General features: G+C 64.4%; 4 protein-coding genes across 5 annotated transcripts in view; 2 read left to right on the top strand and 2 right to left on the bottom strand.

Annotated features, from left to right (window-relative positions):
* CHLRE_07g346317v5 (uncharacterized protein) overlaps positions 1–5114 on the bottom strand; it is a 6622-nt gene extending 1508 nt beyond the window's left edge. Inside the window, exons 1-10 of one of the 2 annotated variants that reach the window (XM_043064465.1) lie at positions 4510–5114; positions 4271–4344; positions 3473–3619; positions 2842–2890; positions 2586–2694; positions 2133–2170; positions 1378–1473; positions 968–1249; positions 645–764; positions 493–534 (exon numbers count right to left, since the gene is read on the bottom strand). In XM_043064465.1, the coding sequence (XP_042923033.1) occupies positions 493–534; positions 645–764; positions 968–1249; positions 1378–1473; positions 2133–2170; positions 2586–2694; positions 2842–2890; positions 3473–3619; positions 4271–4344; positions 4510–4602 (1050 nt within the window). In that variant the 5' untranslated portion in view covers positions 4603–5114. The remainder of the gene's footprint in view (positions 1–492; positions 535–644; positions 765–967; positions 1250–1377; positions 1474–2132; positions 2171–2585; positions 2695–2841; positions 2891–3472; positions 3620–4270; positions 4345–4509) is intronic. The other variant, XM_043064466.1, reaches the window with a different exon arrangement.
* A 7080-nt stretch (positions 5115–12194) lies between these two features.
* CHLRE_07g346300v5 (uncharacterized protein) lies at positions 12195–17150 on the top strand. The gene has a single exon (XM_043064464.1). It carries the CDS (start codon positions 12470–12472, stop codon positions 16631–16633), a length of 4164 nt encoding a protein of 1387 aa, XP_042923032.1. The 5' UTR covers positions 12195–12469; the 3' UTR covers positions 16634–17150.
* Positions 17151–17204: 54 nt separating this feature from the next.
* On the top strand, positions 17205–24073 carry CHLRE_07g346250v5 (uncharacterized protein). The gene is made up of 9 exons (XM_043064463.1): positions 17205–17981; positions 18429–18583; positions 19085–19174; positions 20086–20205; positions 20759–20869; positions 21155–21607; positions 22182–22587; positions 22838–22947; positions 23425–24073. The coding sequence occupies exons 1-9, from the start codon at positions 17417–17419 to the stop codon at positions 23512–23514; spliced, it is 2100 nt and encodes a 699-aa protein (XP_042923031.1). The 5' UTR covers positions 17205–17416; the 3' UTR covers positions 23515–24073.
* Positions 24074–24814: 741 nt separating this feature from the next.
* Positions 24815–26674, bottom strand: CHLRE_07g346200v5 (uncharacterized protein). The gene has a single exon (XM_043064462.1). The coding sequence runs from the start codon at positions 26554–26556 to the stop codon at positions 25390–25392; it is 1167 nt and encodes a 388-aa protein (XP_042923030.1). The 5' UTR covers positions 26557–26674; the 3' UTR covers positions 24815–25389.
* Between the last annotated feature and the right edge of the window lie 329 nt (positions 26675–27003).

Genomic DNA, 27003 nt, shown 5'->3' with positions numbered 1-27003 from the left:
AGACGGTGTGTGTGTGTGTGTGTGTGTGTGTGTGTGTGTGTGTGTGTGTGTGTGTGTAGATACTAGCGCCCATGCTAGACCAAATTCAATGCAAAAGAGCGAAGGGCGAGGGGGGTAGCCATTCATTCGAACGGTAGGGGGGGTAGCCATTCATGCGAACGGTTTGCGCGAAACATGGAATTGCCGCTGTCCAGACCAGCGGGGAGGCGAGCACGTCTGTGCACGACGGAGTGCATGAGTCACAGTTTAGCGACTTCCCCAGTAAGCAACCCTGGGAGGGGTGGTGGGACGTCGCATCGCCTTCAACCCGACAGCTCCCCAAGCGGGGCAAGCGGGGTAACCCGCGCCTCCGGACGCGGGCCGGCGGCAAGCGGTTTCCTTCATCCCCAACGCCAGCCCCGCATTCCCATCTCTGCGCCTCGCTGCCCCCTCCCCAGCACTGTGTGTGTGTGTGTGTGTGTGTGTGTGTGTGCCCACTGACCACGCGCGCACCTTTAGCAGCCGGTAGTAGTACTCCGCCCAGTTGCTGCGGCCCTGTGAGCACAAGGAAAAGGGCCCTGTGTGTGTTTCTGTGTGTGTCCAAATGTGTACACGTGTACATGTGCTCGTACATGTGTGTGTGTGTGTGTGTTTCTGCCGCCCACCTTGAGCACCAGGCTGTTGGACGCCAGCAGCCCCGCCAGACCGGGGTTGGCGGCCTGGCTGTCACAACTGAGGGCCACCTGGTAGCGAGCCAGGCAGGCGGCGGGGGCCGGGTAGGCGGACTGGGGGGTGGACGGGGGGTTGCAAGGATGTTTGGAAAAGCGGTACAGGAGGGTGAGGTGGTTGAGGCTGAGGAAGGAAGTGGAGGGTGGAAGACAGGGGACGCACCCTGGGGATGCACAGCTGCAGAGCGGGCATGGAGCCGACCTCTCCTGTGTGCCCGCAACAACAACACCGCTCCCCACTGCCCCACTGCCCCACTCACCATGCCGCTGACCGGCCGCTCCCCCGCCGCCACCTCCATCGCCTTCCTCGCCTCTGCACCTCCGTCTCCTCCTCCTCCTCCTCCTCCTCCTCCGGCTGCTGCTGCTGCCCCGCCTGCCGCCAGCACCTGCACCTGCTGCTTGATCAGCTCGCCGGCTTCCAACACGTCGATCCATTGGGCCGCGGCGCCGCCGGCCCGCGCGAACTTGCGCACGAACCAGCGGCAGGAGCCCTCGCTGCCCGCCGGCTCGTCCGCGTGGATGGCAATGCCGGCGCGGGGAATCTGCACGTGCGGCACGTCGGTGCATTGGCCAGGCAGCAGCAATAAGCGTAATGACGTGTGTGGGATGGTCGCAAAGGAAGGGCCGCATGTATCAACGCCCCTCCCCTCCCCTCCCCTCCCCTCCCCACCTTGTCCGCCGGCTCCACCTCCACCAGCTCATCGGCCGGGTAGGCAAGGTGCGGCACCAGCAAGTCCTCGTTGTACGACTTGCCGCCGGGCCGGACCTGGCAGGGGTGGGGGGTTGGGGGTTGCAAAGATTGGTACAGAGAAGTGTAGCGAAGTAGAGGGGGGGTTGGCGGTTTGGGGTTGGGGTTGGGGGTTGCAGTCATATGAGTAGGTGAAGTTGTTGTAGAGCGTAGGCAGTCTTGGAGGAACAGCGCACGTTGGGGTCTGGGGTTAAATCTGAACCAATCCCGTAAGGAAACAGTCGTGCTGGGGGTTGGGGCAGAGGAGGAGTGTTGGGGGATGGACGGGAGCACACCAGGAAAGTCAACGCGCGGGGCAGCACATGCAGCACTGTGTGTGTTAAAGAGCACAAGGAAAACGTTGCGCAAAGACAGTGTACGCGATGCAGCTGTGTGTGTGTGTGTGTGGCTGTGTGTATGTGTGCATGTGTGTGGCTGTGTGCATGGTGCTAAGAAAGCGTTGACAGGGGAGACGCAGCAGGGGCCAGGCCATGTCGGCAACACAGCCAGCAGCCTGGGGCCCCACGGCCCCTCCCCCCCCGATGGCCGCTCGCTCGCGTGAATCCTGCCGGTCTTCCTCCCCAGCATCTGCCCCCTGCCCTCCTCCACCGCCTGCCTCTGCCCGTCTGTCCCCGCCTCTGCCCCGGCCCCGCCCCCGCCCGCACCCCACCCCCTGTCCCACGCCCCTGCCCGCTCACCTCCTTGACCGGACTGAACATGGGCACCAGGCAGTAGCCTGCGGGCGGCGACACACACACACACACATACACACACACACACATGCGAGGTAACTTCAGGTAACATCCGGAAACCGTCGCTTTGCTGCATCGCATACACTGTCTTTGCGCAATGTTTTCCTTGTGCTCTTTAACACGCACACATGCACACACACACGCACACGTAATGTTTTCCTTGTGCTCTTTAACACACACACATGTCACATCTTATCTGCAAGACATGACATACAAATAAGACGGTGCAGCACGGCAGGTGTCGTGTCGTGTCGTATCGTGTCATACGAAGCCGCCCCACCCCAATATGCCTTGCCTCAGTCACCAAATGCCCCCCCTCACCTCCCCCGCCTCCTCCCCTCCCATTCCCCTCGCCTTCCCCTCCTTCCCTCCCCTCCTCCTCTCCTCCCCGCCTCCTACCCAGTGAGCACACGGGCACGTCCCGCGTGTTGAGTATGAACACGGAGTCGGGCAGTGTGATGTGGCCGGCGTCCTGGTGCCGCTGCAGCTCTCGCACCACAGAGTCCAGCTGCGGGGCAGGGGGGCGGGAGGGGCAGGAGGGGGCAGGAGTGGGGGCGGGGTTGGGACACGGGGTGTGTGTGTGGGGAGGGGGATGCGGTGGGTGCACACAGTGGGCGAGTGTGAGGTGGAGTTTCTACCACAGCCACCCACCCACCCGTATCCGGAAGGCCGGGTTGAAGTCCTCAAAGGTCAGGCCCGTCACCCTGCGGCAGCGAGGAGGCAGCAGCCGGGGAGGGGAGGCAGCAGCGGGGGAGGGGAGGCAGCAGCGGGGGAGGGGAGGCAGCAGCGGGGGAGGGGAGGCAGCAACGGAGGCAGCCGGTGGGTATGTGCATGTGGGTACGTTGCATGTGGGTATGTGCATGTGCGGCCATGCAGTAGCACCCAACAACCGAAGCCTGTGGCCCACCACACACGCCTGCGTGCGCGCAGCACATTGGCACAACACGTGCCGCAGGTGCGCCTCCCAGTCTTCCACCAGACAGACAACCCCGCCCCTGCACCCTTGAACCTGGCCCTTGCCCCCCGCCGCCCTCTCCTTGCCCTCCAGACCTCCTCAACCCTCAACCCTTACCCTCGCGCCACCTCCGCCCACCGGCCCTATGCCCTACCTGGCACCAGCCACCTGCGTGGCCCCCCTCCCCAGCACCGCCCTGTGATTGCTCCGTCTTGCATGTACGGCCGCCCCCCGCCTTTGCATCCTCCCACCCACCTGCTCCCGCTCCCCCCACCCACCCGCACCCGCTCCCTCCCTTGCCCCGCCCTGCCCCTCCCCGTGCCCCACACACCTGCCGCCGCGCACGACCACCACCGCCGTGCCCCTCTTGACGCGGCTGCTGTTCATGTGGTAGCGACGCAGCTGGTTGGCGATGCCCAGCCCGCTCAGCAGCCGGATGCGGCCCGCGAACACCGCCAGGTCGGGATACAGGCTGGCGCTGCGCGCGCGCGTGTGTGTGTGTGTGTGTGTGTGTGTGTGTGTGTGTGTGTGTGTGTGTGTGTGTGTGTGTGTGTGTGTGTGTGTGTGTGTGTGTGTTAAAGAGCACAAGGAAAACATTACGCGTAGGACAGTGTATGCGATGCAGAATTACGGCCGCGGATTACCTTCAGAGTATACTTACCGCAGCCGACCGACCTGCCGAGCCGAGACCATACTTACCCGAAGCACCTGTTACGCCCATCTAACTAACCTTGGGTGGGGATCAGTGTCCACACGATCCCAAGGGTGCAAGCGCATGCGAGTGTCCTACAACTACGTGTGTGTCTATATGTATGTGTGTGTGTGTGTGTGTGAGTTGTGGGGGGAAGGGGGAAAGGGGGAAGGTGCGTGTGAGCACAAGGAAGGAACGGCGCTGCGGGGTCGGGGTTAGGGCAGCTAGGGGGGAGGGTGCGGGTACGCGTGTGTACCGTGGTGGCTGGGGCGGGTGGCCAGGTTGGCGTGTGCGTGACTGTGTGTGCGTGTTTGCGGTACAGGAACGACCACGAGTCAGCGACGGCGGACACCCGGTTCCTTTGGCTCGGTAGCCCCCGTCCCAATTTGCGCCGCCCCCAACCTAACCCGCCACCCCGCTCCATAACAGCTCACGCACTTGTACATGGGTTCCATGGCTTCGTGCGTCCAGGCCCGCTGCCAGCCCTCCCGTTCGCTCACATACTTGACAGCCTGCGGGCGTGGGGCGCGATTGGGCCGTGACCTCCGGTGCAGGCAATGCGGGGCGGAGGATTCGGGTGGGATGTCGGGGGCACTGGCGCCCGACGTGCTAGAACTGCGTGCAGAACTAAGCTGAATGTAGCCGAATGTAGCTGATACACAGACATGCGTACTCACCGGGCTCGCGCTACTCGTCGCCGCTGCTGCAAACATCGCAACAAAGTATGCAAGGCAGAGCGCGCAGGCCCGAGCCGTCAACAACTCCACCATGCTTGTTATTGTCATAAGCACAGTTGGTAGCTACTAGAATTGGCCATCTCCACGTTTGTGCTAACCCTGGCAAACTGTCTCAGTCACTCAGGACAAAGATTGTCTCCGGTGAACCCAATAGTAGAAAGACTTAGTCAAGAGCTGCCCATTTTGTAACACAGTAATGGCGGTACGCTAATTCTGCGTTTGCGACAGCTGAAGCAGTCTCGTAGCTACTCTTGAATATTTGTCTGTGAAAAATTTGTGTATGAGTTGTCAGAGATGCTGCCGTTAACTTGACATCGCTAGAGCGGACTTACGGACTGGAGTAGACTCCGACACGGGCTCCGAGCGTGCCATACACAATGCCCGAGCGGCGTGCCGGCTAAGGTGCCGGCTGCGGGAAGTGCAGCGCCGAAGTCACGAGGAAACTTTGTCGCCGGTGGGTGTGACATGACGAATGTGAGGAGGGTACTCAACGAGAGCCATGCCATGTCGATGCCCGGTGACGGTAATCAGCCGCAGCCTATACGCATAGCATGCAGTATCCTGATTGCGTGTATTACAAGAGAGGACAACCCGAGCGCGCAAGCATGCAGGGGCCACCGAATGCTATCTGGACTAACATAAGCCCAGGGACTCCGTCCTGCCCCTGACCAGAAGCCACCTCCGGGCTGGGCTGCATACTCTCTCGTCTGAATTCCAGCAACTCCACGCACAGTGAGACGAAGCCAAACCAGGCACCCGAGTGCAAGACCCGCACCATACAGGCTTTTGAGACGCCACCACCATCAAAAAACAGGCCCGGAAAGCACAGGCCACACGCCACTACGTGCAGGCAACACAGCCGGCGGCGGGCACCAGGGGTGCCCCTGGCGTGCACAAGCCACCGGCAGTGCAACCAAACACTCAGCCACACGCAACCCACGACGAACACGAGGACCCCAGTCACCCCACAGCCAGCACCCAAGGCGGCGAGCGGGGGCATATTATGAATGCGGATGTTACAGAGGGGACAGTCCCAGCACCCGAAGACGCCGAGCCATCACATGCTATCAGGGCCCAACATGACTCCACCAACCCCGACTTTGCTGCAAACCCTCCCGCGGGAAAGTCCGTGTGACTCCGCGCACAGTGAGTCCTAGCCAAGCCTCAACCCGCCAGAGCCCCACCGCTGTGCCTCAACGTCACAAGCCTAGGCACAGAAGTGCCGGGAAACGTCTAGGCCGCAGGACACACGCACAGCGCACGCACTGACCAGGGCGCAAGCGTCCAGGTACTAGAACGATCGCCCACGCGTGCAACCTGCCCACACACAAAGCCACCAACCACGCACAACCTCTCACGGCGAGGGAGGCGGGGAATCAGCGTCATACGGCAAGCGCAAAACCATGCCGTCACCAACAGCCCGAGAGATGAAAGGATGCGCAGACGGCACAGTGTCCCAACCCTTCGGCCTGATACCCAAAGTCACAAACGTCTGGAGCCGACCCCAGAAGTCAGCTACGACGGCGAGTCCAATGCTCAGCACCCGGGCCGACGGCAGCTTCGCTCGCGCCGCCAGCCCGGCCATAACCATACGCTGCCGACCAAAGTCCAGGGCAGACATAGCAGCGAGACACACCACATCCCACACAGGTGGCGCAAGCCCCGCAGGCGGGCGCACCAACCACAACTCCTCACGAGAGAAGGCACTTAGAGCATCCTCTGGCACGAAACCCATAGCCATTCCCATGTTTTCCCGCAGGGACAGCGCCACAGTGCAGTCCCAAAACCAGTGACGCCGGTCCCCATCCTGCATGTCAACCCCACACGCCCAACACGGGTCAACAGCAACGCCTCGCGCCCGCTCGCTAGCATGCCGTGGGAACGCCCAGCAAGCGTTGGCGGCCACACGCCACAGCGCTTCCTTATGATGATTCTCCCATTTCAGCGACCACAAGCGGGCCAAGGTGCACACGAAAGCCCCCGCCGCCAGGGCAGCCCCCACCCCCGACACACCCGCATCGCACACATACTGCAAATAAATGCTTAGCCTTCAGGGCGGCTAACTGTGGAGCCATTTGTAGCACGGTCCCCACCTGCACCGTGTAGGCAGTGAGCAGGATGGGCGGCCCCCCGCACTGCAACCAGCCAAGCCCCCGCACCACCTGTTGCACCGACTCCGCCGTAGCACTCACGATGTCGGCCGCCGGGAGCGGCAGCGCGGCGGCAAGCCCCCGAGCCAGCTGGGCGGCACGCGCGGCGGCAGCCCAGCCAGCGGGGAGAAGGGCCACCGCCGCCGCAAACCGGTCGGCCGCCTCTTGAGGCGACGCCGGCCCCAGCAGGGGCGACGGCAGGCGCGCCCGCGTGCTCCAGTGCAGCACCCGCCGCCACACAGCAGTCACATACATTTCCACACACGCTTCACCAAACCGGGAGCCCTCCGCCCAAGGGCGTGTCAATGCCTGCCGCAGTTCGTTCAGGCCGTCATGCGCTGCAACCAGCTGGCCCACACACGCCAGTCCCGGCAGAGCGAACAAATCCGCGAACGCCACTTCCCACGTGCGGCCGTCCTCACACAGCGCCGGGTTAGCCCACAACGGCACATGACTCACCCACGCGCCCGGCTCGGGCGGCACCACAAGGGTCACCGCGGGCAATTCAGTCATGGCTTTCAGCAGGCGCGCAAAGGGCTTGCCCGCCGGGGTGAGCGGCTTATTTAGCACACGGTCCGCGGCCCCCCGCACCAACAAACGCAGGGGCGTTGCCGCCGGGTGCACGTGGCGCAGCCACGCCGCCGCGACCCGGGTCCACGGGGGCACGTACGGCAGCAGACCACACACACCCAACACACACCGTACCGCGAGACCGGCGTGCCGCGCTTTCACATGCGGCACCAGCGGTAACAGGCCCGCCCCCCCCACCGCCGGAGGCAGTTGCATAAGTTCAATGGAGAGGCCAGGCGGGCGTGCCTGGGGGTTGGCATCAAACTGGGCCGGCGACAGTCGCCGGTCCACCACCGCCGCTACCCTGGCTAGCAGCCGGTCAACAACGTACAGTTGGGGAAGACCCGCAAATTCCAAATGATACAGGACCTTGCCCAAAGCATAAGCCGACGCCGCGGCCGCCCGACCAAACATGGACACGGGCATGCGCGCGATTTTGCTCAGCACCCCCAACACGGCCTCAAATGTAACTGGTGGGGAGAGTGCGCCCCAATCCCCGTAATGCACCCCTAGTGACTTGGCCGCCGGCACCACACGCCAGCCAGGGGGCAGGGGCGGGCCAGCCACGCCGGCCGGCAGGGCGCCAGCACCGCCGACCGTCCCCATCACCATCAGTTCAACTTTAGTCATGTTTAAGCGTTGTCCAGACGCCCGCCGAAACACATCCATGTCCGCCAGGAACCCCGGCACCGCCTGAACCCCCTCTAGAAACGGCGTGCAATCATCCGCATACTGGGACGCCAGCACCGACGCAAGGTTAGCGAGCACACCATGCCCCCGGCTGCGTAGCCATGACAGGAGGGCTTGTGCCACAGCGAGGTAGAGCAACGGAGCCAACGGGCAGCCCTGCCGCACGCCCGCCATCAACGGCACCCATCCTGACACACGTCCATTCACCAACGCCGCCCCACGCGTATCAGTTAACAGGCGGGACACCCACGTAAGAAAGCCCGCCCCCACGCCCATGCGCTCCAGGCACGCGAGCAGAAAAGAGCGGTCCACCGTATCATACGCCTTGTAAAAGTCGAGGAAGGCCGCCACAGCCGGTGCCTTTTTGGCGGCTTTCAACAGGCCAGGAGTAAGTTGGAGCAAGAGGACGTTATCGGCAATGCGACGGTCCGTCAGAAACGCAGTTTGCTCAGGGTCAATGATACGCCCAAACACCGGTTGCAGTCGCAAGCACAACACCCGGGCAAGGGTGCGGTAATCGGTATCCGTCAGCGTGATGGGGCGATAATTAGAGGGCTCGGTAGGGTCGCCCGACTTAAAGAAGAAAGACCACACGCCATCCAGGAGCCCGTCAGGCACCCCAGCCCCCTCCCCCACCGCCGTAAACACATCCGCTAGGACCGGCGCAAATTCACTGTCATAGTGTTGGTATAACTCCACCGGTATGCCGTCAGGGCCCGCCGCGCGCCCAGCCGGCGCAGCGGCTAGCGCCGCGCGCACCGCCGCCGACGAGACCGCAACCCGCCCCAGCTGATCCGCCTCTTCGGCTGTACACCGGCGCCCGTGCTGTTGCAGCGCATCCAGGACTTGCGTGCGGGCGTCTGGAGCGGGCGGCGGCGCGGCACTGACGTCCCTCCAGTACCGCGCCATCACCTGCCCCATGACCGTGGGGTCGGATGTAGTGGTGCCATCGGGCTGTTTCAACTTGGCAATCACGCGCGGCCCACCCGCCGGCCGCAGCATGCGCGTGAGGAGAGGGCAGGGCTTCTCGCCGCCACGCAGCCACGCGTGGCGCGTACGTCGCGCCGCGCCGGCGGCCGCGGCCACGGCGGCCTCCGCCGCCGTGCATCGGGCACGCACGGCCGCCTGCGCCGCCACCTGCACATCACCGCCAGCCTCCACCGCGGCGGCTGCTGCTGCCGCCGCCTCAAGCGCGGCCGCCTCCCGCTGGCTGGCGGCCACACGCCTCGTAACAGCTTCCCGGCTCAGGCGGTTGGCGGACGTGGCGGCAGCCCGTTTAAGGGCCGGCCACCACTCCAGCAGCTCAACAGGATCAGTAGGGCGTGCCGCCAGGGCCGTACCCAGCCAGGCACGGTAGTCACGATCCAAGTCTTTGAAGTCCCGGAAACCGAGGTGGGCCCTGGGCAGGCTCCGAGCGGGTGGCGCGGCTTCAGGCGACGCCGCAAGGGCAACCGTCACAAGCATGTGATCGGAGGGCACCCCGGCGGCGACGCCGCACTCCAGGACCTGTGGTTCGAGGCCGCCGCTGCACAGGATGCGGTCCAGCCGACTCGCCCCGTGGGGGTGGAAGAAGGTACACACGCGGCGAGCCAGGTGGCGCCGCCGTAACACGTCAATGAGGCCAGGGCACGCCGCCGCCAGCGCGGCGGCTGCGGGTCCGTCGCTGCGCGCCCGGCCAGTGACTGTGTCTAGCGCCACATCTGCCACAAAGTTGAAGTCAGCTGCTAGGAGGTGCTCGCCCGAGCCCGACGCCCGCAGGCCCACCCACTCACGAATGAAAGCCTGCTGTGCTGTGGATGCCAGGGGAAAGTAGGCTGACGTCAGCGTGAAGGTGTGGCCACCCCACTGCAACTGCAAACTAACACCGCGGCCCGCCCACGCGCCGTCCGCCACCGACACGGCAGCTGCGCCGCCAGTGAGCACCATGGCGCCTTGCTGCAGAAGGCTCGACCGAATGAGGATTGCCGTGCCGCCAGTAACACGACGGCCCTCCGGCTTCTGGGCCGGCGCCCACCACGCCGTCCACTCGCGTGCATGCAGCCGATGAGCGGCTGCCGCCAGGTCCGCCGTGACAAGGTCAATGTCCGAGTCAAGAACGTGCGTCTCTTGGAGACATACCACATCCAGGGTGTAGTTCATACGCATGTGGCACTTATGCATGCATGCTTGTCATTGCATCCCCCACCCGGCCGGCGCTGCTACCCTGTGCAGCCGCCGGTTTTGTTCGACGGGTGTGGGGAACCGCATTGCGGTCCGCCCCGTCGATTGTCCTGGTTTGTCCTGTTTGTCCTGTTTGCGGGGTTTATTATGGTGCCTTGCTGCGTGTTGCCTGCGTACCAGACTGCAGCCAAGCCCACGTAGCTCTCTGCATTCATGCCCACATGGCCCATGCCACGTGCAGTACCGCCGGGATGAGCCATGCAGCCATCGCGCTGTCATCACTATTACGCGGCCTCCCCGATTCCAGTACTTGCATTGCCACACGTATTCATTCCTCCCCATTTACATACTTGCTTTCCGCTCCGTCCACTCCGCCTCCATAGTTCCGTTCCAGCCCGCGCCAGCCCCAACCGCAGCGACAGCCAGCCGCCCAGCCCGCGGTTACTTGCTGTGCTGTTTTGCTTCCTGTCTGGCCCGCTGCTTCCTTCCCGGTTTCTTACGCTTCCACTCACTCCCTCCCTCACATGTGCTGCTGGACGACGGTGGCGCTGGTGTTTTCCAGGTTGGTTTCGGATGCCGCGCGCCCCGCAGCTCCGCTCCGCGCCAGCCCGCCAGCCGTCCGACAGCCTAGCCATCGCAACCTGGTTATATCAGTGATGGGTCGGCGGCGCTCCTCTATTGCCCGTGGCGTTTACCGTCTGGATGAGGTAACATGTCTGCTGTGACCGCCTCCTGCTAACCGGCCTTCTATGCGTGCTAGCGACTACAACTTCTCTTCGTGTCGCGCACATTCGCGTTCGCATTTCGACAGCACTCCGCATCCAGGTGCTGCCGTTCCCAGCAGCTCAGCAGGGCGTGCAGGCGCGAGCACCCCAGGTGGGGCACCCGCTTCCGCAGCCCCCGCACGTTATGCGACCCCACCCGCAAGGGCCGGGGCCCCGGAGCGGCCTGCTTCGGCCGCCGCATTACTGCTGCCTGCCCCCGGGCGGGGCGACCGAGCTAACGTCCATGAAGTCGCCAGGACCGCCCCGCCGGCCCTGACACAGCAGCTTCGCGTTGACATCCGGCGCTGTCTCCGCATCCCCCAGCAGCCCCTGCCCGACGCCGCCCGCCAGGCCCTCATCACCCACACCACCGTCGCTGCTCCACCCCGCGGGCAGGACCGCCGGGCCCACGATGCCACCCAAGCCCGCCGTTGACACCGGCGCGGCCGGCGGCGAGGCCGGCTCCACGCCCGCCGCAGGTACACGGTGCTTGTTAAGTCAGGCCCGCGAGAACCCCATGCAGGAACCCTGTTAACCCTCGCGAAGGCCCCGTTACCCCTGGCTTAGGGTCGTTACCACGCCCAAGGGTCCCTGTCACAATGTCACACAGTCGGCCTACAGCCCCCAGACTTCCTCGTTCGCGAGCGCAAAGACTACATAAGTTTAAGACTTCACATAGTAGACTGTTTTAACACAAACTGTCACTACAATACGCACTTTGCAGACTAGAATGTCGGCATGTTCGCTTGTCGGCGACGAAAGGCACTCCGCCCAGTCCGCAATGTGCGTATGCATGACAAGTAGCTAATAGATGACCACAGCATCGCTCGGCTTGCGTCCTGGGTGTGCCAGGCCGTGCGGGCCCGAAACAATCGTTACCCCCTGTCCGGGGATCGTCAGGATCGTTACCACCATTTGGGTGCCATAGGGGTGGCCTCTACGGCGGTCATCGTGCCACTCACGCCCGCTGCCGCGGCCGCCGCCGTGGCCGCCCCGGCCGCGGCCGCCGCCGGGGTGGCCGTTGCCCCGGCCATATTATGGGGGCATCAGCCAGACATGTACAGGGTATGGGTATCCCACTGTATCCCTTTGCACGGTCGAAGTGGAACAAAGCCCCCCCCCCCAATGCCTATTCCTTGTGTCCGCTTGATGTTATTGTGCCCCTACACGAGTGCTTGTAGCGCTTGTGTGCCTACTGTATGTGCCCATGTTCGGTGCACACGAGATGCAGGCATGCAGCTCTGTTCAGTGTCGTTGCGCCTTGCATGTGAATTGTTCCAGAAATTGATATATCAAAATATGCACATTCCTTCACCTGCAGCCATGGAGCGGAGCCTCGCAAGAATCAAGCGGCTATCGAAGCGGCTCGTTGCTGGCCCGTATGACGAAGATATCGTAGCTGAGATAGATCAAGCTTACGAAAAGCATAGAGAGGCCTATGGGCGAGCAGCTCTTGCTCAGTTTGAGGAATTCAGCCCCGGCTTTAGCCGAGACCTCGTGAGCGCGATTCATGTCAGCGTACGCAACGCGGTGGATTCTGAGCTGCAGTGTGGAGCGGTCGAGACCATGCGCGTCTGCGTGAACGCGGTTATGTTGCTGGATGAAGAGTCCACGGGGACGGTTGGCATCGCCCTTCTGCGCGGGGACATCCTGATCGTGCTAGCACACGGCTTCGCGCGCGTGGCTGGCAGACTTGATGGCGACAGCGCCGGTGGCAGCAGCAGCGGGGCCGGTGGCGGCGGCAGCTACCGCGGAGGCGGCAGCGGCGGCGGGGTCGACGCCGCAGCGGCAGCAGAGCTGCTGCTCCTGCAGCATCAGGCTATGTGGGTTTTACTCACCACCCTGACACACGTTACGACCGCAAGCCTGATGACGTATGATCGCGGGGCTGGCTCCGAGCTGGCCTCGGCGCTGGACCGCAGCGGGTTGCTAGAGCACGCCGCGGCGGCACTGCTGCGGCTGGCTGCGCGCCTGCACAGCCTAGCTGCAGCAGCAGCACAGGCAACACCGGTGGCAGCAGCACCGGCGGCAGCAGCACAGGCAACACCGGTAGCAGCAGCACCGGCGGCAGCACCACCAGCAATGGCGGCGGCGGCGCGCGGTGCCGTGGCGCCAAGCAGACAGCAAGTGCCGCGAGCGGCGGGCAAGACAGCAGCGGCGGGTCAGGGCGCCGACGCCCACTGCCTTGCGCTGCTGCTGGTGTTGGAAGAGGCGTGGGACATGCACCGGGAAGCGTCGGAGCGGCTTCTTGACGTCCTCGATTGCCTTCTGTCTGGGCCGCGAGGCCGCTGGGAGGCCTTGTGTGCCAGCACCGACCGCTACCCCACTCTCACCGAGCCGGTGCAGAGTGGCATCGCCACTGGCCGGTCCGATGCCGATGCCGACGCGGCGGCGGCTGCAGCGGCAGCTGCGGCGGAGGAGACGCGGCTGCTGCTGTGTGGTCCCGCGGTGCAGCTGTTCCTGCTCGCATGCGTGGCGAGCGCCGGCGCTGACTCCGTTCCCGCAAGGGCGCCGGCGGCGGCGAATGCGGCAGCGGCGCCCCAGCCACAGCTGTGGCTCCAGTACCCTGCATGGCTGCCGGAAGCTCTCCGACTGCAATGGCCGGATGAGCCCTCGTCTACGCTCGTCCGCGCAACGTCAATAGCAGCCCGGGCGCTGCAGGCGACGGTGATGGGCCGCGGCGGCGTGCTGCCATGTGCGCAGCCGCCGCACGGGCACCGGCCGGGCCAGAGCCCGCGGCCCCTGCTGCCGCACTCGTGTCCGTTCCCGTCAGCCGCAGTTCATGTGTACGACATCGCGGCCCGGACGTGCCACGCAGTCTTCGCCCGAAGTCGTCACGCGGCAGTGGCAGTGACAGGAGCAGCGTCAGGAGCCGTAGCAGGAGTTGTGGATGGCGCGGGGAGCAATGACAGCGGCGGCGTCAGAATCAGCTTCGAGTGCGCCCTTAAGCTGCTGCGCCTCCTGCTGCGGCTGCTGCCGGAGCTGCGGCCGCGTCAGGCGGCGGCGCGGCTGCCGGGACTGTGGCAGCTGGTGGTGGCGGCGCTGCCACTCCTGGTGGAAATGCCTGTAAATGCGAATCGGCAAGTCAACACGCTCGGACTTATCAACGAAGCAAGCTTGCTTCTACGGCTGCGCCTGGATGCGGCCGGCGAGGTTCCGCCGCCGCGAGTCTTCCCGCCGCCGCCACCGCAGCGGCAGCCGTTGTTGGTCAGGAGCGACACGGCGCCGGCTGCGGAGGAGCCGGAGGCGGCAGGCGTCGCGTGCTGCAGCTACAGCCTGCGCTGCGCGCTGGACGCGGGGCTGCTGCCGATGCTGGAGCGGCTGCTGCGGCGGGCGGTGGGCGGCCTGCCGCCGCGCCGGGCTGCGGCGACTGCGACGCTCGCGACAGCCTATGCGGCGGCGGTTGAGGAGGTGGGTGAGGACCCGGGGGCGTTGGCATTGGCGGCGGCGGCGCTGGGCGCGGGCGGGAAGCTCGTGTGGCAGGAGCACATATTGCTCGCCGCGCAAGCCGCTTGCTCGCTGTTGCTAGAGTCGGGCGTGTTTCCGGCGGCGCTGGCGCACGGGGCGGTGGCGGAGCTGGTGCCGCTGCTGACGACGATCGGCCGCGTGCTGCGCTGCTTGTGGAAGGAGGCTCGCATGCGCCTAGTGCGACCGACAACAATGTCGGACCTAGACCGTCAAGCCGCATGCGGCGTGGTGGCCCGCTTGCCGGTGTCGGGGGCGTCGGCTGGGGGCTGTTGGAAGCTGGTCGTGGCGTCCCTGCTCCAGCAGCTGTACGCCGCGCGCGACGTTGCCGCCCCTGCCGCTCAGCAGCAGCAGCAGCAGCAGCAGCAGCAGCAGCAGCAGCAGAAACAGCAGCAGCAGCAGCAGCAGCAGCAGCAGAAACAGCAGCAGCAGGAGCTGCACCAGCAGCAGCCCTCAGAGCAGCGGGAGCAGCAGCCTCGAACAATGTCAGATGGAAGCAGAAGCGGTGAGGCCAACGGCAGCGGCATTGGTGCCACGGCCATCAGCGCAGACGCAGGCACCGAACAAGGTGCAGACAGCGCCGCAGACGGCAATGCAGCCGCGGATGCGGCTGCCGACGCAGCATCGTACGCCGCTGCCGACGAGGCGAGCGATGACGCGCCAGTTGCCATCAAATCCGCGTACCTCTGGCTGTTGCCGGACCGCATCGACCCAGCCTGGCTGGCGGCGGCCGGCGGCGCGCCTCCCGCCGGCACCGCGGCGCACGTGCAGCAGGACGCGATGCATACCCTGCTCACCTTGTTGTGCGTGCCGTCGCTCTTCGCCGCGCCTGCAGAGCCGTGCCTGGCGTCACCACTGGCCGCGCTCGACGCTGCCTTGGAGGCGGCTAGTGCCCAAGAGAACTTCTTTAAGTGCGTACTGCAGGCCTGGTTTGCTTTCCACGCCGCCGACTTGAAAGAGACGGATTGGCAGATGCAGGTGTTGACCGGCGGCGCCAACGCAAGCATCAGTAGCACCAGCAGCATCAGCAACAGCGCAATGACCGGCAGCGACGGTGGCCGGGCGGCCGTCACCGGGGGTGCTGGAGAGCGGCAGGCGGGCGCCGCGGCGCGCGGCGGCAGCGGTGACGACGACGATAAAGGTGATTGGCCGCCTGCTGAGGAGCGGCTGCTAGCGACGGTGTTCCTGGAGGAGTGGGCGGAGCAGGTGGGCGCAGCCAGCGTTCTGTGTCTCCATGGATACGGCGAGGTCTTTCATCAAATCAAACGGGCCGCGGCCTGCGGCGGCAGTGCTGGTGCTGCCGCGGCGGCTGCTGGTGTGGAGGGCGGCTGCCGCAAGGCTGCGCGCGGCCCCGGTGGCTCTGGCAGCGCTGGCGCCAGCACCAGTGGGGGCAGCGCCGGTGGCCACGGCGGCGGCAGCGCGCAGGAGCTCTCCATCGATGTTGGCGGCCCGCGCCGGCCGCTGACTGACACCGAGCACGCGGTCGTGGCGCGCCGGGTGCTCGATCTGATGGAGGTGCAGTCGTTCTGCGTGGTGTGGTGCAGGATGGGTAGCGGCGTGTGGCTGTGCCCGCCAGACGCGCTGCCCTGCCTGTTTCTGCCGCCTTGGGCCTTGGCGTATCTGGAGCGCTGGGGCCCGCTGCACGAGCGGCCGTGGCTTCAGGGGCTGCTGCTGCCGGCGCCGGCAGGCGGCGTCGACAAATGGAGCATGCCCAATTACGAGGCGGCGGCGGCGGTGAGGGCAGCGGCGCACCCGCTGATGGCGGAGCAGGTGGCGCGCGGTCAGGACGCATTTAGCAAGCTCGTCCTGCGCATCCAGAAGCGCATCTTTGAGGAAAACTGGGAGGCGTTGCGCTGGACGCCGGCGGCGCTACGTCTGGCGTGTGACGCCCTGGAGGTGGACGCGGCGGCCCGGGGGAAGGCGGCGGCGGCGGCGGCGGGTGCGGGCGCGGCAGCTGGGGATGGCGCCAGCGGCAGCGGCCCTGCCGCTGGTGCTAGCGGCAGCGCTGCGGGTGGCGCGCAGAGTGCGCCGTCGCTTGTAGCGGCGCCTACGGTTTGCGGCAATTCGTTCTGTCGCAGCTTGGACGGCCCCAGCGCGCTGATTGCGCCCGGCGCGGGCAAGACCTGCTCGCGGTGCCGGCGGCTCACCTACTGCTGCGGCGCGTGTCAGCTGGAGCACTGGACGCAGGGGCGCCACCGCAAGGCCTGTTCCGAGCTGGTGAAACTGAATCAGATGCGTCAGGCTCGCGGCGCCACGCCGTTGTGAGTGTGGGGCAGGCAGACAGGCAGCGGTGGTGGGGTGGGGCTGTTGGGACCGGGTCCAGCTAGGCCGCGTGCCCCGCTGCGTGGACCCCTGTTGTGGTTTTGGTATGGAGATTTGGAGGGTGGGGCACGGGCGCGACGTAGGCTTGGAGATAAGCGTGGGGCTGTTGGACCTGGTTGGCGGGGGCCTGTGTGCTAAGGGCTGATGGCTGCGTGCGGATGGTTGTGTGAGGATAGCTGTGGCAGGTGACGGCCGCTGGTGGAGTGAGGGCGGCGGGCGCAGCAGGCAGAGGGACTAAGGGCCGGGCAGGTGTAGCCCAGACTTGGGACGAGAGCAGGTCGAGGAAAGCAGGAGAGGACACTGACAAGTAGCGCGTTTTGGCATCCTGCAAAAGCTGTGCAGCAAAGGCAACGCCGAGGGGCGACTCGGGGCGGTCGGCATGGGAGGTCGGCCAAGCGCGTGTCGAGCGTGCACATACACACGGTGCAGACGGCGAACACGCGCCCCCTTGTAGTCATACAGCTTCCGCACGCTGTGTTCGCCAACGCTGAAATACAGGCCAAGAGGAGAAGGACAAAGCCACACGAGCCACTAGTCAATTGAATGTTCCCCGACTACTCGTCAGTCAATCATCTTTTGCGGTGCCACAAAATGCAGCAGCCATGAAATAACAAATGCTTCTTGTTTGTCATGCGACCGAACTGTAGTGCCTGACCGGAATCGCTCGGTTGTGGCGCTGATTTCGCGGTGCTAGACTCGCAGAACTCTGTAGAAGGGGTTGCTACTATGCGTGCGACGGTTCATACAAGTACGCAGCTCTCATCGGGCTGTGGAGCAGCGGCGTGGCCGATTCCGTTGGCTGGTTGCCGACGCGCCCTGACTGGGTGCCTGGCGCCCACTGCCTCCCCACGTGCCCTCCTCAACGCAACAGCCACCTCACAATGCAATGGCAGTAGCAACAGCAGTAGTAGCAGCAGCAGCAGCAACAGCCGGCGCCTCTGCAAGACCCGTGCTGGCCCTGAAGCTACAGCTGCAAGCACGGCTGCGGCGGCGGGGTCAGCCGCAGGTGCTCACGCTGCAGCGACAGCGGCCGCGGAGCCGCCACTAATGCCGTCACCACCACAGCGCCCACCACTAGCTCCAACACTGGATGTCGCCGCACTGTCTTCGGAGGCCGGTTGGCGCATGGCGGGAGTGCCGCAGCGGCGACAGGGGCCGCAGCACACGGTGGCTTGCGGCGGCAGCAGCTGTGGCGGCGGCGGCGGCGGCAGTCAGAGCGAGGCTGGCGGCGGTGACGGGGCAGGTGGAGCTGTGGACAGTGAGGATGAGTCGGCTTCGAGTCAGCAGACGGGTGGGTGTGTCGAACTGTGCGGCTGCCTCACCCTCGACAGCGATCTGGGTCAGTGATGGACACGGCCAGTAGCCTGATGGGTTAGTCACTGGAAATGCAGGAACATCAGAGGGGGCCGGAGTAACTGAAGGATAGGCTATCAGGAGCCCGTTTAGCGACGCCAGGAGTCACATGGGACAGGGCAAGCTGCTGCCGTGCTGGGGGCTGCTGAACCCTGCGCAGAGCTCTCGGGCATGTTACCCCCCTCCCCCCCCGTGCCCTGCACCTCTGTATCAATTGCTTCGGTGGCACCTTCGGTGGCACCTTCGGATAATGGCACCAACACACACCTCTCCCCTCCTCACTCACCCTCCCTCCCTCTGGCGTCGGCACTTCATACCTGTAATCACACCTCTCTGTTCTCCACACTCTCCAACGGCTCTCCCACCCCGCCCCGCCCCCTCCCAGACCCCACGGCCCACGCCGCCGCGCTGTGTCGTGTGCTGGGCCTGCCCGCACCTCGCCTCATGGCGCTGGTGGGCCGCTGCCCCGACCTGTTCGCGTTCAGCCCGGCAGCCCTGGAGGCCACCCTGGAGGCCGTGGCGACACTCACAGGGCTGCAGGTGTGTGTGTGGGGGGGGGTGGGATGGGGGGGAGGCGGCGCGGACGGGTGGCGCGGGGAGGGTTGTAAGTATCAGCTCAAGCTGAACCAAACTCAGACAACCAACCAAAATGGGTTGTGCAGGAGAGTGCGGGCGTGTACGGCACCGCGCGCTGCCGCCACCCTCTTGCCCGGCTCTGCTCTCCGGGTCGCCCCTGGCCCTGGCAAACCCGCACGGTGCCTCCTACCCACTCTCCCGCCCCTGTCTCGTCCCTCACCGATTTGCCCCCGCCCCCTGCACGGCGTTACGGGCATTAACCCATGCGGCCATGCCGTCATGTGGTTTTCTTGGTCATGCCTGCCCCTTTCCCCCTTTCCCCACACCCTCCCCCCATACTCGTGAAATACGCGCTCCGTCCGATCTCCATGGACGGCTAACTCCCCGCCCCCACCCACCCCACCTCACGGCCCCTCCGCTGCCTCCCCCGCCCTCCATATCCCCCCCCCCCCCACACACACACAGCGGGTTGTGGTGCCCCAGCTGGTGGCCGCCGACCCCCGCCTGCTCCTGCAGCCCGACCGACTCAAGGCCAACATGAGGGAGCTTGGGCAGGTGCGTGCTCGTGTGTGTGCGTGTGTGTGTGTGTGTGTGTGCGCGTGTGCGTGCGCGTGTGTGCGTGTGTGTGTGTGTGTGTGCGTGTGTGTGTGTGTGTGTGTGTGTGTGTGTCTTCGCGCGGCCCTGTTGCGTATGCGCCGGGAGCCGGAGCGGTGAAGGGGGGGAAGGGACTGGGGGAAGGTGCGCCTGAGGCGTTATGTCCGTTGTGCCCAATGGATGGCGGCGGCATACTGCGGCGGCTCCCCACGCGGTGGAGTGCACACGCATGCGTGCGGCTTCTGGCCCCACATCAATCACCTTGTGTCCGTCCGTGCCGGCCACTCACGTGCCTGCCTGCCTGCCTGCCTGCCTGCCTGCCTGCCTGCCTGCCTGCCTGCCTGCCTGCCTGCCTGCCTGCCTGCCTGCCTGCCTGCCTGCCTGCCTAGCCGCCCGCCCGTCCCCCCCTGCGTGCCTGCTCGCCTGCGTGCCCTGGGTCATCTTGAGTTTGTGGTGGTTTAATACTCCCCTTCCCCACCATCTCCACCACCACCACCACCACCGCCGCCACCACCACCACCACCACCACCACCACCACCACCACCACCACCACCTCCACCACCACCTCCACCACCACCACCACCACCACCTCCACCACCACCACCACCACCACCTCCACCACCACCTCCACCACCACCACCACCTCCACCACCACCACCGCCACCACCACCACCACCACCACCACCACCACCTCCACCACCACCTCCACCACCACCTCCACCACCACCACCACCACCACCGCCACCACCACCACCACCACCACCACCACCTCCACCACCACCTCCACCACCACCACCACCTCCACCACCACCACCGCCACCACCACCACCACCACCACCGCCACCACCACCACCACCACCACTACTGCACAGGTGCTGCATGTGCCGCTGAGCGAGGTGGTCAACATGGCCGCCAGGGAGCCGGCGGTGCTGGCGCTGGGCGGCGAGCAGGCGGCGGCGCGGCTGGAGGCACTGGCGGCGGCACTGCTCACGGTGAGGCGGTGTGTGTGTGTGTGTGTGTGTGTGTGTGTGCGTGTGTGTGTGGTTCCGATGGTCTCAGCTTGTTTGCACCGTCCCACGGGAAGTGGGGATGGTGGTGGGGACTGAGATAGGGGAGCCTGCGGGTAACAGGACGCGAGCGAACGTGGTTTCAGTAGGCAACGACATGACACACAAGGATGCAGAGGAAATGGCTTTCATCTGTGTGAGCTTTCAGGCAGCCTCCGTGCGGGGCGAGGCAAGTCAGGGCACGATGGATTAGGCTGGGACTTGGGCTAGTGCTGCGCGTACGTTTGTGTCATTGGTAGCGGCGCTGCGCCGGCGGCTCAGCGTCTGCTGCCCATTGGCCTGTGACCGTATGGCAAGCGCAACGGAAGCACGCGCGCCGCGAACATGGAAGCCCCTAAGCAAGGTTCAATCCTTCAATCCTGCATGGGAGCTGTCGGGCAATGTGTGGTTTTAACTAGATGGTTCTGCCGGAGATGCTTTCACGCACACGGGCGATTCGTTTCGTTTCTAACACACACGCAAACACTCGCGCGCACAGGCGGGTCGGCCCTCGCTGCCGCTGCGTCACTCACAGCTGCTGGAGGCGGTGCTAGCGGCGCCGGGGGCACTGCTGGCGCCGCCGCCCGAGACCGTGCAGTCGCAGCTGGAGGTGCGTGGCGAGTGTGTGGGCGGGCGGGCGGGCGTGCGTTGTGTGTGCGCGCGCGCGCGTGTGCGGAGGGGGCGGATGGGCGAGCGGGCGTGGGGCCACTTACTTGCAAGTGCGCACGTGTCAGGGAGACGACTGCGAGTGCGAGGCTGTTGTGCCGTGTCCTGTCCATGTGTACTCAAGTACCTTGACATACGCACACACGACGCAACGCATCGCACACACAGTCTGCGGTCGCCCTTTCTCGTGTTTTCTAACACACGCCCGGCCATGTACCGCACCTCACAGGCCTTGGAGGCCGCACTGGCACCGCTGCTGCCGGCAGCGGAGCTGGAGGAGGTGTCTGCACGACTGGAGCCAGCGGCTGCGGTGGCGGCGGCGGATATAAATACAGCCGAGGCCACCTCCGGCTCCGCCTCCACCTCCGCCTCTGCTGGTGGTGCCGCGCCAGCGGCACCATCAGCCGCCACCACCCCCTCCTCCTCTTCCTCCTCCACTTCCTCGGCCTCCTCCTCCTCGGCTGCGGCCCCGCAACCCCACCCGCAACCTGAGCGCCACCACCACCACCACCACCACCACCACCACCACCTCCAACGCCCCCAGCCCGCACACGCACTCCCGCTGCGCGCGCTGACGGCCCCGCTGGTCCTGGCCAAGCCCAGCCTGCTGACCACGCCGCCCGAGCTGGTGGCGGGCCGTGTGGCGCACCTGGCGGCCAAGGCGCGGCTGAGCGCGGCGCAGGTACGCATGTGCGTGCGTTTTGTTTTGTTTTGTTTTGTGTGTGTTAAAAAAACGAAGCGAAAGCCCGCCCAGACGACGCCGGAGTTACTTACCGATACCTACCAATTTACCGAGCGTCGCGTGGTTGCCGTCACCCAGGTAGTCATACTTACCCGCGATAAGCCTGTAACCCCACGGGCGACCATTCGGCCTGACCCCGCTATGCACCTGCGTCCATGCTCCGCACCCTGGGCGCGCTAAACAACGTTTACCCAGCACACCTAATTCCCGTATTCCCGCCCGCTGGTCATAGTCGAGCTCACCTATAAGCGTGGGAATGGAAAGGCATTGGGCGGCAGCACAGAAGTGTCACGGACATGTGAAATGGCAGCGGTGGAAGAGGGCGGTGTGCAGCAAGCAAGCTATCTAATGTTTTGTGTGTGTGTGTGTTAAACAGCAAACACGCATGGCGGGCTACGCGATGCGGTATGTTTGTATCATTGGTTTGCGCGTGTGCGCGTGCGCGCGCATGTGCGTACGTGTGACGAGGTTGTTTTTCATTCCTTGTGTGCTGATCTTCGGCAAACCCACGCAGGTGCTTCTGGCAGCCCCCGCCGGCCCCAACCTTCTCGCCGCCTCCTCCTGCCACATCGACCGCCACTGTACAGCCATGGCCGCGAGCCTCGGCACCGCCCTGCGCTTCCCGCCGCCACCTGCTACTGCCACTGCTACAGCCACTGCTACTGCCACTTCTACTACTGCCCTGGCCGCTACAGCCCCCGGCACGGGCACCGGCAACAGCAGCAGCAGCAGCAGCCGGCAGTCAGATCATCAGGGAAGCGAGCGGGAGCGACAGCAGGCGGCGGCGGCGGCGTATCACGCAGATCCGGCGGCAGCGGCGGCGGCGGCGCTGGTTGCGGAGCCGCGGCTGCTGGGGCAGCACGTGAATGCGGTGGCGGCCAAGTGGCAGCTGCTGGCGGCTATTGCGGCCACCTCGGCAGGTAGGAGGGTGTGCGTACGTGTGTGAAGGATTGTGAAGGAGTGCGTTTGTGCGTGTGTGAGAGCGCGGGAGTGTGCTGGAGGAGAGCCAAGGGGAGTGGCGGTCGGATTTGTGCCCTGCAAGCTGACGGAGAACGACAAGCACATGCGCGCCCATGCCGCCCGGACAACTTCATGTGTGTGCACATGTGCGTCCACGTTCGCTCATTCACTCATGTGTCCCGCCCCACTGGCGCCGCACCGCTGTGGCAGGCTGGTCGGCCCGCCTGAAGCACGCGGGGGTGGGGGAGCGGGCCGAGCTGCTGGTGCTGCCGTACACAGCCGTGGCGCGACTGCGGTTCCTGGCGGACAAGGACAAGCAGGTGTGTGCGTGTGTGTGCGTGTGTGTGTGCGTGTGTGTGCGTGTGTTAAAGAGCACAAGGAAAACGTTGCGCAAAGACAGTGTATGCGATGCAGCAAAGCGTGTGTGCGTGTGTGTGCGTGTGTGTGTGTGTGTGTGTGTGTGTGTGTGTGTGTGTGTGTGTGTGTGTGTGTGTGTGTGTGTGTGTGTGTGTGTGTGTGTGTGTGTGTGTGTGTGTGTGTGTGTGTGTGTGTGTGTCTGTATGTCTGTATGTCAAGGGACACGTGACTGCGTGTTTGTGGTCAAAGGTGAATGTGGCGGATGTTGGTCTGGGTGACCTGATGAACTCTTGGTCTTCGCTCCAGCATCAATCCCACTGCTACGGCACTGTCGTTTCCATTGACGTGATGCCGTACACCCTTACTTGATCGCTCACTATTATCACTTACAACACATTTGCAACACCGTTACTTGCTCGCACACTATAATTGGCCCTCAGGATGACATCGACCTCATGTCAGCGGTGCGGCTGAGTGATGCGTTGTTCCACTTCCAGTTCCCGGGCTTCCGCGAGTGGCTGCGGAACTGATGTGGCGTGGGGCGAACACGGCTGCCTGTGCTGCAGAGCTAGTTGCGGGATGGCAGGGGATAGTTCAAGGGCCGGTGTCCGGTCCCTCGCCAAGCAAGTTACTTTTTGCCCGATACTCTGGTTGCGCGGGAGAGCTGGCAGCAGGAGCAGGCAGCTCGCCAGGCTGTGTCTGTCGTGTGCTTTGTGTCATGTGACGTCGTGTGATGTGTTGTTAACTATCAGGAAGGGAATGCGGCATGCAAGTCGGCGGCCAGGCGCCACGGGCCATTCGGTCCTGCCGGCAAAGCATACGGCATAGTGGCCTCAGGAGCAGCCGACTCTGAAATGTGCTGAAAGTTGTTGTTGCTGTTGCGGCTTTGCCGCTCAGGGAAGGCTGAGGTGTGCTGGCGGCGTTGTGCCAGGACTGTGAGCTGCTTCGTGAGAGGGTACTGCTGAGAGGAAATATACCGAAGATGCTTCCAAACAAACAACAAGGGGTGTCAGCTTTATTTGTACAGCTGGAAAATGGGCTGAGCCCCCGTACGCTTGGGAGCTAATAGGCGTGTAACGCCCCGTCAGAGCCTCCATGCCGCTACGACGCGCAGGCGCTGAGGCGCATCGGCTAGGGACACTCGGGTTGGGGCCGTGCGGGATTTCCCGCGCCACGCATGCGTGCCTTGTCACGCTCCCAAACACCCCAAGCATTTCTTTCGCCTCCTGCCATACTCAACACCTCCCCGGCGCCCCACGCTCAAAGGGCTGGGCGCGGGGCGGGGGCGACCTCGGGGCTTCTCGGCATTCTGGCGCGTTAGCAGGCATGGCTCAGCAAGTCGCTCAAAACTTTCGATATACTTCCCCGCTTTGCTTGCCGCCAACATAGTTTGCCATAGAGACTGCATATCAGCGGGCAACGGATGCTTTCCTCGCGACCTCGCGAAAGTCAATTGTCCATGGACCGCGAAGGCACTTCTCGCTCCGCCCGAATTTTCCCTGCCACCTATTTACATGCGATAGGCATTAACAAATACTAATACGTAGCAGTCGCGGTTTGCGCCAGTATGCTATGTTTTGCCGACGCACGAACGAACGAACGAACGCACGAACGAACGGTTCGGAACCCCTGGAACGCTTCGCTGGGGGGGCTCAGCCCAAAAATGCGCACTGGCATAGGGTAATGGCACCAGGCACGGCCGGGCAACTCATATGTCACGGCTGTGTGTGCGTGTGTGGATGTGTGTGTGTGTGTGTGTGTGTGTGTGTGTGTGTGTGTGTGTGTGTGTGTGTGTGTGTGTGTGTGTGTGTGTGTGTGTGTGTGTGTGTGTGTGACAACGGTTTACAGTTGTTTATCAGATCACGTGATCGTGTATCCGGACAACCCGTAGTTGCTAGTGCCAGGGGCGCATTAGCACCTTGTTTGTCGCGCATTGGTCTGGCAGTACATGTCTCCCAAGCCTACGCGTAGCGTTAGACGTCAGTTTGGCCACAGGAGCCGCACCTCCATCTATTGTGGTTAGACACTGATTTGGCCCTAAGAGCCGCACCTCTGTCTATATTGTGAGACGTCGGTTTGGCCCTAGAAGCCGCACCTCCGTCTATATCAACACTGCTGCGAGCCGGCAGCTGGCCACTATGCATTGTTTGTTCGCCTAGCAAAAAGTCATGTACCGTCCAAGTCCGGCACGTGGCCGCAGCAACCGCAAAACAAGCACCCCGCCGGCACTAGCTACCTTCCCTTCCCCACAGGGCAGGATATGCCTAAGGGCAGCCACAAAGTGAGAGAGAGGATCAATAACCAAAACCGTCTGTGTCCTAGCCCTGCATTCACAACAAGCCTAACTTCCGCTGGACTTAAACACACACACAATGCGCGCCCCTCTCAGTTATCCGCCATGTGCATTACTGCACGGGGTGTACGCAGCGCCGGTCCCCCTCCTCAGTCACGATGTCCGTGCCCCGCCAGTACGGCTGCAGACCCCGTTCCACCAGGCTGTCGAACTGGGCTTGCCGCGCGCGCCTAGCTGCCCGCCCCTCCGGCGTCAGGAAGGGGGCCACCGTCACGCCTGCGGTGTGTTTAATCTGCGCCGCAGCCCTGATGAAGGCCGCCCGCTGATCCCTGGTCACCACTACCTCCACATTCCAAACGCGACCCGCGTTGCTAGCCCGCCACCGACGTTCATACATGCCCATCGAGCCCTCTCCCAGGCCCAGAGCAGAGAAGTCGCCGCGCGCCATCGCCTCCGCCTGCTCGCTGCTTGCGCCACGAAGCAGTATTTTGTTGGCCGCCATCGCCCGTGGCGGCGGCGGCAGGTGTGTGCACGCTTGCGGCTGCGGCGGGTTCGGCCTCGCGGCCTCTCCTGCCGCAGGCGCAGCGTGTGGGGCAGCGGCGGCTTTGGGCCCGCCCGGCGGGGGCGCCAGGCGGCTTGCAGCCGCCGCTGCGGACGATGCGGCACTGGGGGCCAGGCCCTTCCCTCCGCCAGTCTCCACCTCCAGCACGGCCGCTGTCGCGACCGCGAATGCGTTCAGCTGCTGTGTCAGTTGCTGCACGGTGCCCGAAAGCTGATCCAGCAGCAAGCTGTGTTTGCGTGCCGCGCGGGCGCGGGCCGTGTGCTCGGCTCGCAGGCCGCGCACCTGGCGCTGCACGAGGGCAATCGCATTGTCCAGCTTGTCCTCGTCCAAGCCGTGCTGGTTGAGTTCGACGTCAGCGCCGATGAACAGGCTGTCCAGTAGCGCCTCCATTCCCGACATCCACATAAGCATGTGGCCCAGCCCTTCAGGCCCTCCAGACTTGAGGCGGAGTTCGCGGAGCTTTCTGAGGAATGAAGAAAATAGGTCAAAGCCCTCCTGGTTAAAGAGGGGGTTGCACTCTCTCCATTCCGCCTCGTTGATCGCGCACTCAGGCGAGCTGGGCGAGAGAGACCAGGTTGCGAAGGAGTTAGGCACGGGATAGCTAGGAGTCTCCGAGGCAGGAGATGCAAAGCCTGGCTGCTCGCCGGGCCCACGCGACGGCGATGCCGACTCGCGAGCACTGTCCTGCTTCCCTGTAATGCCACTACCTTCTGGCATCCTCCTGATCAGTAAAAACTAATTCGGAAGAGCCGTGAGTCGCGCGGGCACCGTCAGCATTCAGCGAGCTTGGCCTCTAAGCTCGCTGCGGCGCCGCGCCTTGCGTGTGTATTGTGTGTATTTTGTGTGTGTGTGTGTGTGTGTGTGTGTGTGTGTGTGTGTGTGTGTGTGTGTGTGTGTGTGTGTGTGTGTGTGTGTGTGTGTGTATATGTGTGTGTGCACGTAGGACACGCGGTGGACCGGCGTGTTCATTCCCGGCTTCGGAAGTTCGGATGCAGGGTAGCCCCTACCTGTTCCGATGCGTGCCCGTACGTGCAACACGCTTATCACCACCCTCTAATCTTGCTTGCACTAGGACTTCAGAGGTGCGTGTGGCGGACTGGTGGTGGCGCATGCGTTGAAGCCATTCCCACGTCCAGGGGATTGGGGGCAATCCTCAGACAGCAG

Source organism: Chlamydomonas reinhardtii, chromosome 7 (genome assembly GCF_000002595.2).
Source record: "Chlamydomonas reinhardtii strain CC-503 cw92 mt+ chromosome 7, whole genome shotgun sequence".
NCBI classification, from domain to species: domain Eukaryota; kingdom Viridiplantae; phylum Chlorophyta; class Chlorophyceae; order Chlamydomonadales; family Chlamydomonadaceae; genus Chlamydomonas; species Chlamydomonas reinhardtii.
The sequence above is the reverse complement of the archived record's forward strand: the minus strand, read 5'-3'. Positions and strand labels throughout refer to the sequence as shown.

Coding starts and splice junctions, on each gene's coding strand:
- CHLRE_07g346250v5 (XM_043064463.1), top strand. CDS start 17,417: ATGCGTGCGACGGTTCATACAAGTACGCAGCTCTCATCGGGCTGTGGA. Junction 19,175..20,085: donor ACATGAGGGAGCTTGGGCAG/GTGCGTGCTCGT, acceptor ACTACTGCACAG/GTGCTGCATGTGCCGCTGAG. Junction 21,608..22,181: donor CGCGGCTGAGCGCGGCGCAG/GTACGCATGTGC, acceptor AAACCCACGCAG/GTGCTTCTGGCAGCCCCCGC.
- CHLRE_07g346200v5 (XM_043064462.1), bottom strand. CDS start 26,556: ATGCCAGAAGGTAGTGGCATTACAGGGAAGCAGGACAGTGCTCGCGAG.
- CHLRE_07g346300v5 (XM_043064464.1), top strand. CDS start 12,470: ATGCGCGTCTGCGTGAACGCGGTTATGTTGCTGGATGAAGAGTCCACG.